This window comes from Podarcis bocagei, assembly GCF_964188305.1.
Source record: "Podarcis bocagei genome assembly, chromosome: 5".
NCBI classification, from domain to species: Eukaryota; Metazoa; Chordata; class Lepidosauria; order Squamata; family Lacertidae; genus Podarcis; species Podarcis bocagei.
The window spans coordinates 79,687,914-79,705,904 of NC_138129.1; the positions used below are offsets into that span (position 1 = coordinate 79,687,914).

Here is a 17,991-nt window from a genome sequence, read left to right on the forward strand (position 1 = left end):
GGGACGTGTCGTCACGCTTGTTCATGTTGTGAGGGTGTTTCTCTATCTCGATGGCTTCCATGATTATTCTCTTGTGGTGATGTTCCATGTTAAAGAGCAATTTGGAATCTGCAAAATTAATTTCGTGTCCTGTTTCTTTCATGTGTTGGTAAAGAGAGGAAGTTTTTTCTTCTTTTTTGACGGCATTCTTGTGTTCTGCGATACGTGCATTTATTCGTCTGTTTGTTTGTCCAATGTACGTGGCCGGGCAGACTTTGCAGGGTATTTCATAGACCCCTTGGTTTTCTAACTGGATTTTATCTTTTGGGTTTCTGAGGATATTGGCTATTTTTTGGTTGGTGCAAAAGGCTGTTTTGATATTGTGTTTATGGAGGATTTTGCTAATTTTATCTGTAGTGCCCTTGATATAAGGAAGGAGGGCCATGCCATTGTTTTCTTCTGTGTCTTGGTTTTTGGGGGGTGTTTCTTTTTGGATTAGCTTCGTAACCCTGTTTTGCTGGTATCCGTTGGCGATTAACACATTTGAGAGATTCTGTAACTCAGTTGTCAAGTGGTCTTTGTCAGCCAGGCGTTTGGTTCTGGAGATGAGAGTCTTGGCTACGGAGTTTATTTGTGCAGGGTGGTGGTGTGATTGTGCATGTAAGTAGCGGTTGGTGTGTGTTTTTTTCCGGTAGATAGTGTGTCCTAGGGAGCCATCAGGTTTTTTGTAGATTAGGACGTCAAGGAAGGGAAGTTGGTTGTTGGCTTCTATTTCCATAGTGAATTGTATTTTGGGGTGTAGGCTGTTGAGATGTGTGAGGAAGCTATCTAGTTTTTCCTTCCCGTGTGGCCAAATTACAAAGGTGTCGTCAACATATCTGAGCCAAAGTTTGGGTTTGTGTTCTGACTTGTCTAAAGCATTGGTTTCAAAGTGTTCCATGTACAGATTTGCGATGACCGGTGAGAGGGGTGATCCCATAGGTGCTCCTTCTATCTGTTTGTATCTTTGTCCATTGTGGATGAAGTACGTGTTGGTTAGGCAGTGGTTGGTCAGGTCCAGGATGTATTCGGGGGGATTGTATTTGTTTTGAATGGCTGTCAAGGCTTCATTAATGGGCACTTGTGTGAAGAGAGATACAACATCGAAGCTCACAAGTAGGTCATCGGGATGTAGGTTTTGCTTCTTTATTGTTTTTATGAACTGGAAGGAGTTTGTAACGTGTGAAGCGATAGATTCTGCATAGGGCTGAAGTTGCTTAGCGAGGAATTTAGCGAGATTTTGTAGAGGTGAGCCTATGGAGCTGACTATTGGTCTGAGTGGTGTTCCTTCTTTGTGTATCTTGGGGAGACCGTAGAGTTTGGGGCATCTGGATGATTTTTCTCTGGGGATGATTCTTAGCTGGATTTCTTCACTGATAGGAGAGGCTTTTATTTTGGATTTGGTGGTTTTTTCCAGATAGGTGGTGGGATCTGTTTTTATAGGTTGGTAGGTAGGGTCTTGGAGTAGATTTGATAGTTTTGCTTGGTAGTCCGATGTGTTCATCACAACAGTGGCATTACCTTTGTCTGCTGGGAGAATGATTATGTTGTTGTCTTTCCTCAGGTTGGTGAGTGCTTTTTGTTCTTCTTTGTGTAAATTGCTTCTGGGTGGTTTGCTGGAGCAGAGGATGTTGGTGACTTCGAGTCTGATTTTATTGGCTTCATCTGGGTTGATTTTGGTTAGGCTAGCTTCGACTCCGCATATGATGTTTTCCGTGGGGATGCGTCTCGGGGCGACTGCAAAGTTGAAGCCTTTGGAGAGTACTTTGGTTTCAGTTGAGGTGAGGATCCTGTCTGATATGTTATGTACTGTTTGTTTCATGGGTTGTTGTGGAGGGTGGCTGGGCTTCTGGCGTTTCTCTAGTTTGTGGAGTTTGTTGGTGTGTGTGTCTGTCTTATGTGTCCATAAACACAATATCAAAACAGCCTTTTGCACCAACCAAAAAATAGCCAATATCCTCAGAAACCCAAAAGATAAAATCCAGTTAGAAAACCAAGGGGTCTATGAAATACCCTGCAAAGTCTGCCCGGCCACGTACATTGGACAAACAAACAGACGAATAAATGCACGTATCGCAGAACACAAGAATGCCGTCAAAAAAGAAGAAAAAACTTCCTCTCTTTACCAACACATGAAAGAAACAGGACACGAAATTAATTTTGCAGATTCCAAATTGCTCTTTAACATGGAACATCACCACAAGAGAATAATCATGGAAGCCATCGAGATAGAGAAACACCCTCACAACATGAACAAGCGTGACGACACGTCCCGCCTGCCAGACATCTGGAAATTAGCCCTCCCCACAAAAACCGACACCAGAACCAGAGGCACACAGAACGCCATCTCCAATCAACCACACCAGACCCAAACCCAGACCCTCTCCACAGATAAATTACAGACACCATCCAGTAGCCAAACCATAGTGGCACCTCCGGATGCTGCACCCCCCTGCAATCCCAACACAGATCTGGCTGGCACAGGGCACAAAACCACAGCTCGCCCCTATACACGAAGCCAAGCCAGAGCACAACTAAGTGCAGTACAGCCATCTTCTCAGAAAAACTCTTTACAAGCTCAAGAGGTCAAGACACGAAAGCTTTAGCAACTAATCCACACCTAATGACCCTCCTAAGTGGTACTCAGAATATCACTCAAGAAATCACTCAAGATATCCCTCAAGTAATTAATGAACAAAAGAAGAAAAGGCACAATAACCTGGGAACTTCCTCTCTGCCCAGAACGTTGGAGGCTATACACCACACCCCCTCAACAGTATTTATAGGAACTCAAACACTGAGATCCTGCTCTGTTCTAGTAACAAGAAGCCGAAAGCACCAGCCTGAAGATGACGAGTGAGACCTCGTCGAAACGTCGCCTAGACACCCCAACTCTTACACGGGAAGATACCCGAAGACACCAAAACCTGCATTCCTGTACCCGTGAAAATCTACGAAAGCAAATATATATATATATATATACACACACACACACACACACACACACACACACACATTGTGAGGTGATGGGACCAGTGGCCATAATCTTCGTTTTTTTGATGTTGAGCTTCAGACCATATTTTGCGCTCTCCTCTTTCACCCTCATTAAAAGGTTCTTTAATTCCTCTTCACTTTCTGCCATCAAGGTTGTGTCATCTGCATATCTGAGGTTGTTGATATTTCTTCTGGCAATCTTAATTCCGGCTTGGGATTCATCCAGCCCAGCCTTTCGCATGATGAATTCTGCATATAAGTTAAATAAGCAGGGAGACAATATACAGCCTTGTTGTACCGCTTTCCCAATTTTGAACCAATCAGTTGTTCCATATCCAGTTCTAACTGTAGCTTCTTGTCCCACATAGAGATTTCTCAGGAGACAGATGCATATATATGTATGTGTATATTTCTCAGGAGACAGATGTACCGGTATATATATATGTGTGTGTGTGTGTGCATATGAGCAAGGTGTATGTGTGTGTGTGTATATATATGTACACACACACACACACCCTACCTTGCTCATATGCAAATACACATATGTATGTCTCAGTTTAACCTACCTCACAGGGTTTTTGTGGAGAAAGAACCTCCTTGGAGAAAAAGCGGGATCTAAAGTAGAATCACAGAATTGTAGAGTTGGAAGGAACCACACAGATCATCTGATCCTGCAATGCAATGCTTGGCAGGGGGTTGGACTCGATGGCCCTTGTGGTCTCTTCCAACTCTATGATTCTATGATTCTAAGGAACCATGTTTCTGCACTGCCCTATACCCTGTTCAGGGCTGGCCCAAGACATTTTGGCACTCGAGGCGAACCCCTCCCTGCCATGGGAACAAGGGGTGAACCAAGATCTACATCGGGGAACAAAGATCTGCATCAGGATCTGCTGCCCCTGTGGATTGTGCCACCCAAGGTGGTCACCTTACCTTCTTGCATCAAGAATGGGGTCGGCCGGATCCTATTGTTGCTCAAACCGAATAAAAGCAAGTCGAAGCACACTCAGGAAAGACTACGCTGCGGTATTCCTTCTAGCATTTTAACCTTTTGCACGCACTGGTTGCAAATTGTTCTTGATCTTCCCGTTTCACCTTTCCCCCCCCAAATTTGCTTGTTCACAATCAAACGGCGTCTAGAATTTTATGACACATAACTGAAATTACATGAAATTTATAAATGGGAGTTTATGATACGGCGTTTTGACAAGCTGCCGCCTGTTTTCAGTGGCAGTTGCGCGCAGCTCATTATTCCAGTCCAACCCCTTGCGGCGCAGGGAACTTTCGCCCCACGGTGCGGAACTCGAACCCACCACCCTGAGATTTAAAAAATAAAATAAATCTCCTGCGCTCTGGGAAGGATCTTATGCATTTTCGGTTTCAATATAAGCAAAAGGCCTGTTGGTAGATAAGAGAAGCCAAATCGCACTAGGGTGGGTAACGCGCGCGAGAGAGAGATCTACGCGCTTCGCAAGCGGCGCTGCAGATCCCCAGCTCCGAGGAAAGGGCGGCTGCGCTGGTTTTCCTGTGCGCCTGCTCCGCGCGCCTCCAACCGGAGTCCGGCGGAGGCGGCGCTTCAGCCGAGTCTGCGGCTTCCCTTCCTCGCTGGCGGCGGCCTGGAGCAAAGGGCGGGTGTGCCGGCGTCTCCTTTTTGCTCAGGTCCGCAGGCTCCGGGGCTCGGATCCTCGACGGCGGCTTCCGATCATGGGGGATCCACAGCCGGTGGAGATCGACGGCGGCATCATGGAAGGGGTGAGCTGGGGATTACGCGCGGGGCCGGCTGCCTTTCTCGGGGTTCATAGCCTCCATGGACCTGAATGAATGGGGTTTTTTGGGGGGGGGACCGGCCCGGCCTCCAGGTAGATCGGAGTTGCATTCTTGGATATTGGGGGGGGGGGAGCGTCTCCCCTTCGATCCCCTGCCGTGGAGCCGCATAACCCCTTGCTTGGTTTCCCCAACGGGAATGCCAAACTGCTTGTGTTTACCTTTCTCCTTACCCCACCCAGGTTACTTAAAGTAGGCTGCAGTCCCGCTCGGTGGGGCTTGCTTCTGAATAGAACAGTAGAGTTGGAAGGGGTCCCTAGAGTCATCTAGTCCACCCTCTGCAATGCAGGAATCTCAGCGAAAGCAGCCATGACAGATGGCCATCCAATCTCTGCTAAAAATACATCCAGGAAAGGAGAGCCCACCACATGGGTAGGCAAACTAAGGCCCGGGGGCGGGATCTGGCCCAGTCGCCTTCTAAATCCAGCCTGCGGACAGTCCAGGAATCAGTGTGTTTTTACATGAGTAGAATGTGTCCTTTTATTTAATGCATCTCTGGGTTATTTGTGGGGCCTGCCTGGTGTTTTTACATGAGTAGAACGTGTGCTTTTATTTAAAATGCATCTCTGGGTTATTTGTGTAGCATAGGAATTCGTTCATTCGCCCCCCCCAAAAAATATAGTTCAGCCCCCCCCCAAGGTCTGAGGGACAGTGGACTGGCCCCCTGCTGAAAAAGTTTCCTGACCCCTGGCCCACCACCTCCCGTTCCACTGTAGAACAGCTTCTTCCTCTCAAGAGAGCTTTTCCTGATGTTTAGTCTCCTTTCTTGTAACTTGAAGTCGCTGGTTCGAGTCCTGCTCTCCAGGTCAGGAGAATACTGCCAAATTTTCTCCTTGCTCAGGGTGCCGTATTACCAAAGTCCGCCCCTGGTTAGTAGCCCACCTTGCAGGTGTGCTGCTGCAAGTCGCATTTATGACAAAAATCAGAAAGCGCTTTAAAAGCAAGCTGCAGTCAAAGGAATATAGGTGGCTGCCTTATAAGAAGCCAGACCATTGGCCACGTAGCTCTGAAGTGTTGGCACAGACTGGCAGTAGCGCTTCAGGGTTTCAGGCATGGATCTGTTCTAGGCCTTCCCTGAGACCCCAGTAACTGAGCATGCGGTTGTTTGCATAAAAAGCACGTCCTCTGCCACTGACGTACGCAGCAATGAACCTGCTAGCACACTTGCAAAGCTAGACAGTATGGTTTCAAATTGGATGGGGGACCACATGTTGAGATTCTTGCCTTGCAGGGGGTTGGACTAGATGACCCTGGGGAGCCCTTCTGACTCTATAATTCTGTTATTCTACGGCCTTTCCCCGAAGACCTCTGCCTACCCACCCGGGTACCCAGTGGGACTTGTGTCCGCATGCATACAAATAGACTGGGTAACTGCAATAGCAGGACAGTACTTAATTTCTGGAAAGAGGAGCAGTCTGCCTGGAAACAGTGACGAGGCTGTACCTGTATGACAGTTGCTTCTATCTGTGGCAAGTATTGATCCTCTCTTTTCTTTTCAGGGTGGCCAGATCCTGCGCGTCACCACAGCTCTGAGCTGCCTCTGTGGTACGCCCTTACATGTGAAAAATATCCGAGCCGGCAGGAGTCAGCCTGGCCTTAGGTAGGTCTAGGAGAACAATTGTCAAAGCGGTTTGCTTTAGGAGAGGCATTGGGGAACCTCGTTGCCCTCAACCTGGCAGGCCAGCTTTGATAGGACAGCCCACCTGTCAATCACCTCACCCCATGATGCTCTGCATCTGGACATTATCGCTTCAGACTGCAGGTTGGGAATATCAGCGGGACTGAATGCGCATCCGTTTTGCATAGCAAACCAAGTCGGGGTGGACAGTCATCAAGGACCACCCTGCTGAGAGCCTGAGGGTCCTGCTCCTGCCTCTATCTACCTGAGCCAGTGTGGGGCCTGACAGGCTTCATAAGGACTGGTGTTGCTGCTCTGCAGAGAGTACTGCTTTTTCTGTTAAATTGATTTTAATTTTTTTTTATGTCCTTTTCAATCATTTTAAAAAGTGATTTAACTGTTTTTAACGTACATCCTCTGCCATTTTAAAATGTGTTTGGGGGGAGGGTTGTGGTTGTTTTTGTTTGATTGTGTGCTTCGTGGTTTTGTGTTCTGGTTTTATCCTGTGAACTGCCCTGAGGCCTATGGGTATAGGACGGTATATAAATTCAAATAATAATAGATAACACTTGGGGAGATAACCTGACACTCTTCAGCTATTTATGTTATTTATTGCTAGACTACAACTCACATCCTCCCTGACCTTTAGCTGCGCTGATGGTTGATTGGAATCCACAGTTTGGAAGCCCACAGAGTCTCCAGTCCTGTTCTAGGGCAAGATTCTCCCCGACACGCTCATTTTCTATGTGTAGGAATCTTTTGTTGTTCTTGCTGGGTAGCGTTCAATCCCTCTTCCCAGGGAATTCTGCAGCTGTGATAGCACTGGTTTCCTCTTTCCCTGGAAGATGATTGCTGCTATGACCACTAACTTTATTGGCCAGGGACAATGGCTGCTCACCCTGAGCTTGCAGGCAGGTTACTGTTTGCACCTCTGGTGTACTGAGAAGTTTGCACCGGACATGCAAAAATCTAGCATTCTTTGCTACATGAGTGCATACGCAGGCTTTGCTTCTGTTCTAACTCAGTCCTCTTGACTTGAAGGCCTCAGCACCTGTCCGGATTGAAAATGGTTCGCGACCTTTGCAACGGGCAGATGGAAGGTGGAGAAATCGGATCGACCGAAGTCACTTTCGTGCCAGGGAAGATCCAGGGTGGAACCCACGTCGCGGATACCAAAACAGCGGGGTATATCTCTGCGACTTCTTTGGGTGCTGATGTAGCAATTGTTATTCCGTGTTCAAGAGAAATTTTACATAACAGAATGAAAGAAAATGGATCCAGTATTGACAAGACACCTTACCGGCTTAAAATGCCGATCGGTCGTGTTTTTTCTTGCTGCCTTTCAGGTTGAATTTGCCTTTTCTTGCATGCACAAGTTGCTGTGTATAGACGTTACTTGCGGGTCCACACCCTCAGGTGGTGATGTCTTTGCCGGACATACCGTATTTTTCGCTCTACAAGACGCACTTTTCCCCTCCTAAAAAGTAAGGGGAAATGTGTGTGCGTCTTATGGAGCAAATGCAGGCGGGAGGCTCTGCTCAGCGCTCCCTTTAAAGAGCCACGTGGAGCGTGTGTGGCTTCCCTTCTCCCTCCTCGGGGAAAAGCCCTCAAGAGCCGCACACACGCTCTGCGCGCTCTTTAAAGGAAACACGGCTCGTGAGGAAGCCTTCCTCCTGCTGCCCGGGGGAGGCTGTGCGCGGCTATCCCAGAAGCCAGATCCCTCTTGCTGTTCTGGCTTCTGGGATTCAGAATATATTTTTTCTTGTTTCCCTCCTCCAAAAACTAGGTGCGTCTTATGTTCTGGTGCGTCTTATAGAGCGAAAAATACAGTAATTGCCCAGTTGGTTTCTCTGCCTCCTGGAAATCCAGAAGGAAAATGAAATGTACTCAAATGTACCATACCTGGGGCTCTCTGCCACATGCACCTTGGTTTTTATACTTTGCCAAGTTGCCTCCTTGCACAATCTTTATTAGTAAAGGAGATGTGAAACTGGTGGCAAAAGAAATTCGTGGAAAGGGATGCCATGTTTGAGTTAGATTGGAGCTGTCTTGGGGAAAACTGCATCAAAATGCAGTGTTTCACCAGAAACTTCAAGATAGCTCTGGATCTTGGGTGGCACGTATTCATGGATTTAAAAAACATCAACAGGAGTGCACTGGAGTCATAATAAATAGTAATATTTATAGCTTTTCTTCGCAAACTCTGAACACTGGGACTGGCTTTTTGAAGCTTTGTTAACTGGGTCACAGATTTTCTGTGAGCTTGGCGGTTTGTGTGTTTTAAAGTATAACCCTTTTCTAAGGTTCCTCTCTGTCACTGGTAGATAGTGTGAGATGTAATCCATTGGATCAGTCAAGTACAACATTCCTTGTTTCCCTAGAGTGGACACAGACAGGGGGATGTTACTCCAGCCAGTATAACTTCCTGTTACACCTGGTCTGGAGCATCCTCCCCCTACATGTGACCAGGTAGGTGGGCGTGACCCTTGCAGACCCCACAACAGGTCCAGTCACACAGCCATCTTCCTCTTCTTTTACCCTTTTGCCTTGACTGTTGTGTCTTTATTCTTTTGAGAGTGATCAAAGGGGACTTACCAGGAATAAATCCAATCTGGGCATGCCAGACTGGATTGCTTAGCTGAAGAGATTCAAACAAATTTGCAAACCAGCTTCCTGCTGTATAAGGCAGGCATGTTCAAAGTGTGTCCCGGGGGCCTAATCTGGTCTGCCGATCGGTTTAATCCGGCCCCTGTGGCAGTTAATTTCCTGGGGCAAAACCCTAAAAGAAGGCCAACAACTTCAATCCTAAAATAAAGGTTGACAACTTTGGTCAGCCCTCACACATGTTCATTTCATCAAATCTGGCCCACTTTGAAAAACGTTTGGACACCCCTGTTATAAGGGGAATGTGCTCTGCTACTTGACTCACTAGAGCAGGGGTCCCCAGACTAAGGCCCGTGGGCCGGATAAGGCCCGAGGGACTCGTTTATCCGGCCCGTGGTGACTCCCGCTGCCGCCGCCCGCTCTTACCGGTGCTGTGCTGCGCGGAACCCATGTGCGGGTCGGATGAGCACCGGAAATAGTTTGTGCGCATGCTCAAGCGTTATTTGCGCATGTGCAAGCGTTATTTCCGGTGCACATCTGGGTTGGAGGAGGCCCATGCACATGCGCAAAAGCTATTTACGGTGCTCCTCCGACCCGGAAGTGCGCCGGAAATAGCGTGTGTGCACGCGTATGGGACATGCTCCCCCACCCTCTGGCCCACCTTGCGATCGGCGCTGGAGACACCGGCCTAAGGTGCGGTAAGTTTGCTGACCCCTGCACTACCGTGAGTGAAGGAAGGATAATATTTAATCAATATATCCTCTCCTACTATCCACAGCGAACATGGGTGGTGCTGTGGGTTAAACCACAGGGCCTAGGACTTGCTCATCAGAAGGTCAGCGGTTCGAATCCCCGCGAAGGGGTGAGCTCCCGTTGCTCGGTCCCTGCTCCTGCCAACCTAGCAGTTAGAAAGCATGTCAAAGTGCAAGTAGATAAATAGGTACCGCTCTGGTGGGAAGGTAAACGGTGTTTCTGTGCGCTGCTCTGGTTCGCCAGAAGCGGCTTAGTCATGCTGGCCACATGATCCAGAAGCTGTACGCTGGCTCCCTCGGCCAGTAAAGCGAGATGAGCGCCACAACCCCAGAGTCGGTCATGACTGGACCTAATGGTCAGGGGTCCCTTTACCTTTACCTTTTACTATCCACAACATTCCCACAGATAGAAAATTGCATCTGGGAGTTTGGGAATCCCCATTGACTCCAGTCCCTCCGTAATAAATAACACATTCTGTCTATGTCTCATTCCCATTGCAGGAGTGTCTGCCTGCTGATGCAAGTTGCAATGCCCTGTGTGCTCTTTGCAGCCTCTCCATCGGAGCTCCGTTTGAAAGGTGGCACCAATGCAGAGATGGCTCCCCAGATTGACTACACAGTGATGGTAAGTTGACCCTTCCATCTTTGCAGCCCAAGTCAGTCCTTTGCTTCATTAGACTTTGGCAACAACGTTACACAAGAAAGCTACATCCGAAATACATTGCCACCAAACGGTTAAGTGGACCTAAATTCCAGAAAGTTGAGATAAAGCTACAAAAAGTTACTAGTTCTAAGTTTTCCACGTCCACCTGCTTTGGTGTTGTGGCATGTTGTTGGCAGGAAGGAGGGAAGAATAAATTTGTTTTTGGTAGCTTCCCTGACAAGACTACTTGAATGGTCTGATGCTGCAGCTACGATGGTATGGCTCTGAGTAGTCCTTTGACAGGCAGATGTCAGATAGTCCCATATAAAGGCAGATGTCAGATAGTCCCATATAAAGGCAGATTTATTTCCTTTAACTATAATAAATTGCTTCTTTGTCTGATTGCTTGGAATTAACTATGTGAATGCTTGTCTACCAGCCTGTTCACTTCATGAAACCATTCATTCAGGCACTATAACTTCTTATTGGTTGAAATAGATGGGATTGTATAAGTAGCACAGTACGCCTGACTTCAGAATTGTGGTTCCTTCAGGCATTTTCATTGCAGTTCATTTTCTTGAAAGGCATGCTTCAGAAGAATGCAACTTCAAACCATGGATTATTTAACTTACCTGGAGTTTGTTTTAAACCAAGATATATGTAATGGCAAACCAGGATTTGTGGAAACTAAAAGTCAACACTGCCCATTGACTCAGTTCAGACACAATGTCAAACCATGATTTTTCATTATGATTTCCCTGTCATGTGCAAGTCTTCTTCTAGTGTGCAGCAAGCCATAGCTTGCTTTGCCTGATTGCAGGAAACAGATTTGCAAAAACTTTATTTTGCCCAAATAAAAAAATTCCTTCCTGTAGCACCTTAAAGACCAACTAAGTTAGTTCTGGTATAAGCTTTCGTGTGCATGCACACTTCTTCAGATACACGCGTGTATCTGAAGAAGTGTGCATGCACACGAAAGCTTATACCAGAACTAACTTAGTTGGTCTTTAAGGTGCTACAGGAAGGAATTTTTTTATTTGGACTATGGCAGACCAACACGGCTACCCATCTGTAACTTTATTTTGCCCGCAAGCCACAATCAAACTGTGGTTTCAGGTAATAGTTTGCAAATAAACAATGATTTGTACAAATCAGCATTTTCTGCATTCAGACAAATTAGAAGCGGCTGCTTTTAATCTACTTCCCCAACACTGCTGCCGTGTGCAATTGAAGGGGAAGAGGGATTGTGAGAGTCTAAGACTTGTTTTTACCCTGTTTTTTATTCTGCGAACTGCCCTGAGATCTCATGATAATAATTTGTTATAAATCATAATAAGTAATAAAACATTAATAAGATTGAATTAAGCCACTACCTTACTAAGCAATTTTGTTTGTTTGACTTGTTGCTTGTTACCCAAAGGTTTCCAAGTAAACGTTTAAAAACATAAATACATCATGCCATTAAAAGAATTCATGCAAATTAACTAGTCGACATTTCTAGCTAGCTGTCTTTCTATCGCTATATATTCAGAGCTTTTTTTCAGCCAGAACTTGCTGGAACTCAGTTCCGGTACCTCTCAGTTGGGCGCCATTGCCATTCTAAGAGAACAAGGGACGTGTTCATGGTGAGTTTCAGCCCCTCTTTTTCCAGAAAAATAGCACTGTATCTGTGTATTATATATGCACAAAACAACCTCCCATAGCAATGAGCGAAGTGTGTGCTTTGGCAGCACACAAGTCAAAAACAACAACATTCTTTTGACACTCTGACAGGGTGATAGGAAGGAATATTTTGCTCACTAAAATATGTATGTATCTGTGTTTTTCAGCAAATGTATTTACTCTCCAGGTCTTCAAACCAATGGTTGAGAAGTTCAGTTTGACCCTGGACTGTGATATAAAAAGGAGGTAGGTTTCAGGCTCCTCCTTTTGTGACTGTGAGGATGAGATTTGAAGCTTTTAAATAACTGCAGTTTGACATTGTGTTTGAACCTTGAACTGTGCTTAAATAAACTCTAGTTTTTATTTGACTTGTTTCTTCGTTGCCATGACAGGAACATTACCTGGCCCATAACCTGCTGTTTCTTGACAGGGGCTACTACCCCAAGGGGGGTGGCGAAGTCATCATACGGATGTCCCCTGTAAAACAGTTGAGCCCAATCGACTTAACCGACCGCGGCACCGTGACCAAGATACACGGAAGAGCCTTCGTAGCTGGAGCTCTGCCAGTCAAAGTGAGCCTGTCCTCGTATTCTTAGGGCGTGTCATTTTAGGGGGCAAAACTCAAATTTCTTTCAGTGAGGGGGTCACAAAGTTTTTGGGTGTGAGGCATTCAAATCTGCTCTTTATTTTCTTCTGATTGGACAGCTCTCAGCTTGGTAAGTCCAGCTCATTAACTGCTTTTGGAAAACCAAGGCATTTTAATGTTACCTTCTGGAAATGTCAGTTAATACTAAATAGATTATATATCAATCTTATGTTTTATTACTAACTGCAAGTACAGTGGTACCTCAGAAGTCACACAGAATCCGTTCCGGAAGCCCATTCGACCTCCAAAATGTTCAGAAACCAAGGCGCGGTTTCCTATTGGCTGCAAGAAGCTCTGCAGCCAATCAGAAGCTGCGTCGGACGTTCAGGTTCCAAATAACGTTTGCAAACCAGAACACTCACTTCCGGGTTTGCTGAGTCCGGGAGCCAAAACATTCGACTCGCAAGGCGTTCGGGATCCAAGGTACAACTGTACTTGGCAATCATTTTTAATGATTTCTGTGCAATTCGACACACATTTGACTTGCCAAGCAGAACCAAATTGTATTAATTTAACCAAAACATCCTGTCAAAATATTATAACTTTGTAGCACCCCTCCTTTTGGTGATCTGTCAGTTGAAAAATTAAATGCACCCTCATGGGAAAATGCATGTGTTCTGCTGCATTTGGTGAATAAAAAAAATGTGTGGCTACTTTCTTTCCAGCATATCAGTGAATTTGTAATGCATATGTATGCAGGTGCCCACACATATTTTGTTATAGAACCAGAAGGAGAAGGACCATAGTTTTTTATGGGGGGTGTCTCAGGAGCTATCACTGGCACCTTTGATTCAAAGAAGGAACGGGGAGCATGTGATAAGCAAGACCCCTGCCAGAGACTCTGGGGGCACTGATGTTGGTGAATCAGCCTGACCTGGAATAATGTATCTTCCAGGGTCTCGTTTTTGTGACATCGGAATAGCACCTCTTTCTAAATATGCAGAGGAACCTAATCCAGATATAGCCAGCCAGTGGGGGTGCCCTGCAGACATTATAGGACTCTAACTCCCATCAGCCCCAATGGTTGGAGATGACAGGAGTCCCAAAAGCAAATTTTGGGAAGGCACTACATTAGCTACCCCTGACCTACATTGTATAGACATTGTCTAATAGGCAAGCGTTTCCCAAGCAGTAACATGCTTTGCGTATAAAGAGACACTTTAGCAAGCCAGGTGTCTGTGCGTCAACCTGCCGAGGAGTAAGGAGAATTTTATCGCCCGTTTTGTATGATAGAAGCCATTTTCTACGTAGGAACTTCAGACTATGGTGGAAAGCTCTTCTGTCGAGGTTTCAGTTGTTTTTCTTTGTTTGACCTTGTCACGTTAGTTAGCAAAAGACATGGCGTCGGCAGCAATGAGGTGCATCAGAAAGGAAATCCGAGACCTTGACGTCAACATTGAGGCTGTTCGAGAACCGGATAATGAGGCCTTTGGAACCGGAAGTGGAATAATGTGAGTGGGCTCAAATTGCAGGTTTCCGCACGCTCGCTATCCAGAAATTCACTTATCTGCACTTTAAAGTTTTCCAAAGGCTGTTTTCTATGCATAACTGTTCCAACATCTCACCCTCCCCCCTTCTGTTTAGAATTGTTGCAGAGACTTCCACAGGTTGCTTGCTGGCTGGGTCATCGCTTGGTAAAAGAGGTGAGGATTTGGGCAAACAGGATTTTTAATTATTATTTTTTTGAAAAAGCTTCTAATGGAAACTAATTTGGCGCTCTGACATGCTTCGTGGTGGTGTCTTATTTTATATTATCCATGTTCTGCGTAATTACGGTGTAATAATTACAGTCACTAAAAGGCCACATTCTTGAGCTAACCTTTTTTTTTTTTTTGCACATAGCTCACACAAGCACAAAACACTTGCCACACATGCAGCACAGGTGTGTTAGGTTCTACCTGTGCTTCTTCTTCACACAGGTAAAAATGCTGACAAAGTTGGAATCGAAGCCGCCGAGATGTTGCTTGGAAATCTTCGACATGGGGGAGCAGTGGACGATTATCTGCAAGACCAAGTAAGCGTTTTGTGTAGAGCTGGGAAGGCAAACCTTTTGCCCTCCTAGTGTGGTTGGACTCTGCTAGTCTGACCAATGGCCAGGGCAGAGGGGAGTTGTGGTCCAGTAACATCTGCAAGGCCACAGGTTCCCTCATATAATCATAGCTGTCAACTTTTCCCTTTTCTTGTGAGGAATCCTATTTCGAATAAGGGAATTTCCCTTAAAAAAAGGGAAACGTTGACAGCTATGCATATAAGGAAACAAGAGTTTGACACGGTCAGGTGGAGGCACCTCCCAAAACGAGAAGGGCAGAATATCAGGCTTGTCGGTGGTCTTGAAAGGGCTGCACTCTGGCACCTACCTGGGAGTAAGTCCCCTTGTGACACGGGTTGCACTGTGGTCCAAACCATTGAGCCTCTTGGGCTTGCTGATCAGAAGGTTGGCGGTTTGAATCCCCGCAACAGGGTGAGCTCCCGTTGCTCGGTCCCAGCTCCTGCCAACCTGGCAGTTTGAAAGCGCACCAGTGCAAGTAGATAAATAGGTAGCACTGCAGCAGGAAGGTAAATGGCATTTCTGTGCGCTCTGGTTTCCGTCATGGTGTCCCGTTGTGCCAGAAGCAGTTTAGTCATGCTGGCCACATGACCCAGAAAGCTGTCTGTGGACAAACGCCAGCTCCCTTAACCATTAAAGCGAGATGAGCGCCACAACCCCATAGTCGCCTTTGACTGGACTTAACCGTCCAGGGGTCCTTTACCTTTACTGACTTCTGCAAAGACATGAATAGGATTTTGTTGTGAGTTATGTGGGCAAGGAGTGTTACTTCAACTGGCTTTCTTTTGCTGCCATGGGAGTTGCATCACTAATATTGATGTGGTTTTTTTCCTTCCTCTCTCTTCTCAAGCTAATCATTTTCATGGCTTTAGCAAATGGCCTCTCCAGAGTGAAAACTGGACCAATTACTCTCCATACAAAAACTGCTATACATTTTGCAGAACAGCTGACAAAGGTGAGTGATACATAGTTTTGTTGTTTTTTTAATGTCGGTTGATGAGTACACACTTCACAGACTTGCTTTCTCTAGTTACCGTAGTTTTCGCTCCATAACATGCATTTTTTTCCTCCTAGAAAGTAAGGGGAAATGTCTGTGCGTGTTACGGAGCAAATGCTTCCCTCCTCCGTGGCTCGCTTTGAAAGAGCAAAGCGGGAGAAGAGCCGCTGAGTGGGGAGGAGAGAGGGACAGAGAGCCTGCTTCTTTAAAGGAGCAAAGCGGGAGAGGAGAGGAGCCGCTTACACGAGTGTAAGCGGCTCCTGTCCGGTTGGCTCCTTTAAAGCAAGCAGGCTCTGTGTCCCTCCTCCCCACTCAGCTCGCTAAATAGCAGCAAAGTTTTTCAGCTCGCTAAGCCGGGGGGATGAGCCGGGGAGGAGGGAGAGAAGCAGAGCCTGCTTGCTTTAAAGGAGCAAAGTGGGAGAGGAGAGGAGCCTTCTCCCCTTATACCCCTCTCCGGCATTATTAGCAGCATCCTTTCTCCACCAACCCCACGCGTGCTCCTTGTCCCTTGAGTGCTTTTCCTTCCCTCCCCACTTAAAATGTGGTTACAAAGCAAAGATCCACATGGATCCTCAGGATTTTTGCACTGGGTCACCCCAAATTCACCATCAGATCACATAGCAAGTCCATGGCTACAATTTGCACCAAAAAAATCACGCACCCACTGTTGCCTGGGGCCGCAGTGGTGCAAAAACGTGGTTACAAACATGGATCCACATGGATCCTCAGGATTTTTGCATTGGGCTACCCCAAACTCACCGTCAGATTACATGTCTGTGGCCACAGCATGAACCACAAAAATCATACATCCACTGTTTCATTTAGAATATTTTTTTTCTTGTTTTCCTCCTCTAAAAACTACGTGCGTGTTATGGTCGGGTGCGTGTTATAGAGCGAAAAATACGGTAGATATTTTCAGCAGTTTATGCTGCTGTTATGGAATAGTCTCCCTCAGGTGGGGGTCTAGCAAAGCCTCCTCAGGTCTGTTCATATGACAAGTTTACTCACGCTTTTAACACCTCAAGTTTTAAACTGAACGTTGTTTACTATCAGTTTTGTATTATTGTTGTTATTGTTGTTGTTGTTGTTGTTGTTGTTGTTGTTGTTGTTATTATTATTATTATTATTATTATTATTATTATTATTATTATAGTATTTTATTTTCAGAACCTGATTTTAATAAGCAAGCTCTTGCACGTCATGCAAACAATATACAGGTGGCTACACATGTGCATTTTAAAGAATACGTTAATAAACCCACTTTATGACACTTAAAATTATTTTCATTGCAGGCTAAATTTACTGTGACAAAATCAGAAGAGGACGCTTCCCCCAAGGATGCCTACATTATCGAGTGCCAAGGAGTTGGACTGCTAAACACCAATTTGTAGCTGCTGCTGTTTGTTGGAATGGTTTAATTATTATTTTGGCTTTGTTTTTGTTTTGCCTTTAAAAATATTGCTGACATCCTCAAGGGAGAAAAGTGTGATTAGTGTTAGGTTTGAATGAATTCTAATAAAGGACATCCATTTTGGGCTCTCTAGATAATAAAAAGCCTATATTGCTGCTGTTAAACACAGCAGATGATCAGTATAGATCACAGCAGAGTGGGGAAAGCGATAGCTTCGGCTTTTAAAAACGGACTTCTGTGATTCGGTCGTTCTTGTCCCCTGTTGGGAGCTGATCATATGGAATCCTTCACGTGCGTTGCAACAAAAATGTCGACAAAAAGTCATTTTCAGCAGTTTCTGTTCACATCTCTTTTTTTATTTCTGTAACCCTTTCTTGCACACGACTACAAATAAAAATAAAGCAGTCTCAACAGATGAAGATATTTGCTACTTATTACCAGTAAAAGGGCAGAGGTTTGCAAATAATATGGGGGGGCATTTTCTGACCTGTATGACCTGGTTTGCATCAGGTGTGCAGGTTCCGGAAAGGGAGAATGTAGCTGTGTCCCTTCTCCCTGTCCATTTACTGCTGCAAGCTTTGACTTAGTGCAGTCGCTCCCAAACTTGAAAACTGCTGAGGGTCTCGGTATACGCGCTTAATGATATTTCTGCCTGTTGTAGCAATTTCAGTGCGCTGTGCTAGACGCCGTATGCTTTATAATTGTGTTTTCGTTGCTCCTTTTCTTTCTTACGTTGCATTTCTTGTAGCCCAGTCTGAGTTCCGCAGAATTCAAG

The 17,991-nt window shown here is 45.8% G+C and overlaps 1 protein-coding gene across 2 annotated transcripts; it reads left to right on the forward strand.

Annotated features, from left to right (window-relative positions):
* The first annotated feature begins 4,612 nt into the window (after positions 1 to 4,612).
* RTCA (RNA 3'-terminal phosphate cyclase) lies at positions 4,613 to 17,635 on the forward strand. 2 transcript variants are annotated; one of them, XR_014008350.1, is made up of 12 exons: positions 4,613 to 4,764; positions 6,336 to 6,436; positions 7,496 to 7,639; positions 10,312 to 10,435; positions 12,303 to 12,361; positions 12,546 to 12,687; positions 14,088 to 14,212; positions 14,346 to 14,404; positions 14,681 to 14,775; positions 15,659 to 15,763; positions 17,098 to 17,511; positions 17,548 to 17,635. XR_014008350.1 is itself a non-coding variant. In XM_081195054.1 (11 exons), exons 1-11 carry the CDS (start codon positions 4,717 to 4,719, stop codon positions 17,194 to 17,196), a joined length of 1,101 nt encoding a protein of 366 aa, XP_081051180.1. In that variant the 5' UTR covers positions 4,613 to 4,716; the 3' UTR covers positions 17,197 to 17,635. The 2 variants fall into 2 exon arrangements, 1 of the variants encoding a protein (XP_081051180.1); XM_081195054.1 differs by having other exon boundaries at positions 17,098 to 17,635.
* Positions 17,636 to 17,991: the final 356 nt, after the last annotated feature.

Bases quoted from the DNA above. Each gene is read 5' to 3' on its own strand.
- RTCA (XM_081195054.1), top strand. From the start codon at position 4,717: ATGGGGGATCCACAGCCGGTGGAGATCGACGGCGGCATCATGGAAGGG. The intron at 14,776-15,658 runs GTAAGCGTTTTG...TCTCTTCTCAAG, and splicing joins ACGATTATCTGCAAGACCAA to CTAATCATTTTCATGGCTTT. The intron at 15,764-17,097 runs GTGAGTGATACA...TTTTCATTGCAG, and splicing joins TTGCAGAACAGCTGACAAAG to GCTAAATTTACTGTGACAAA.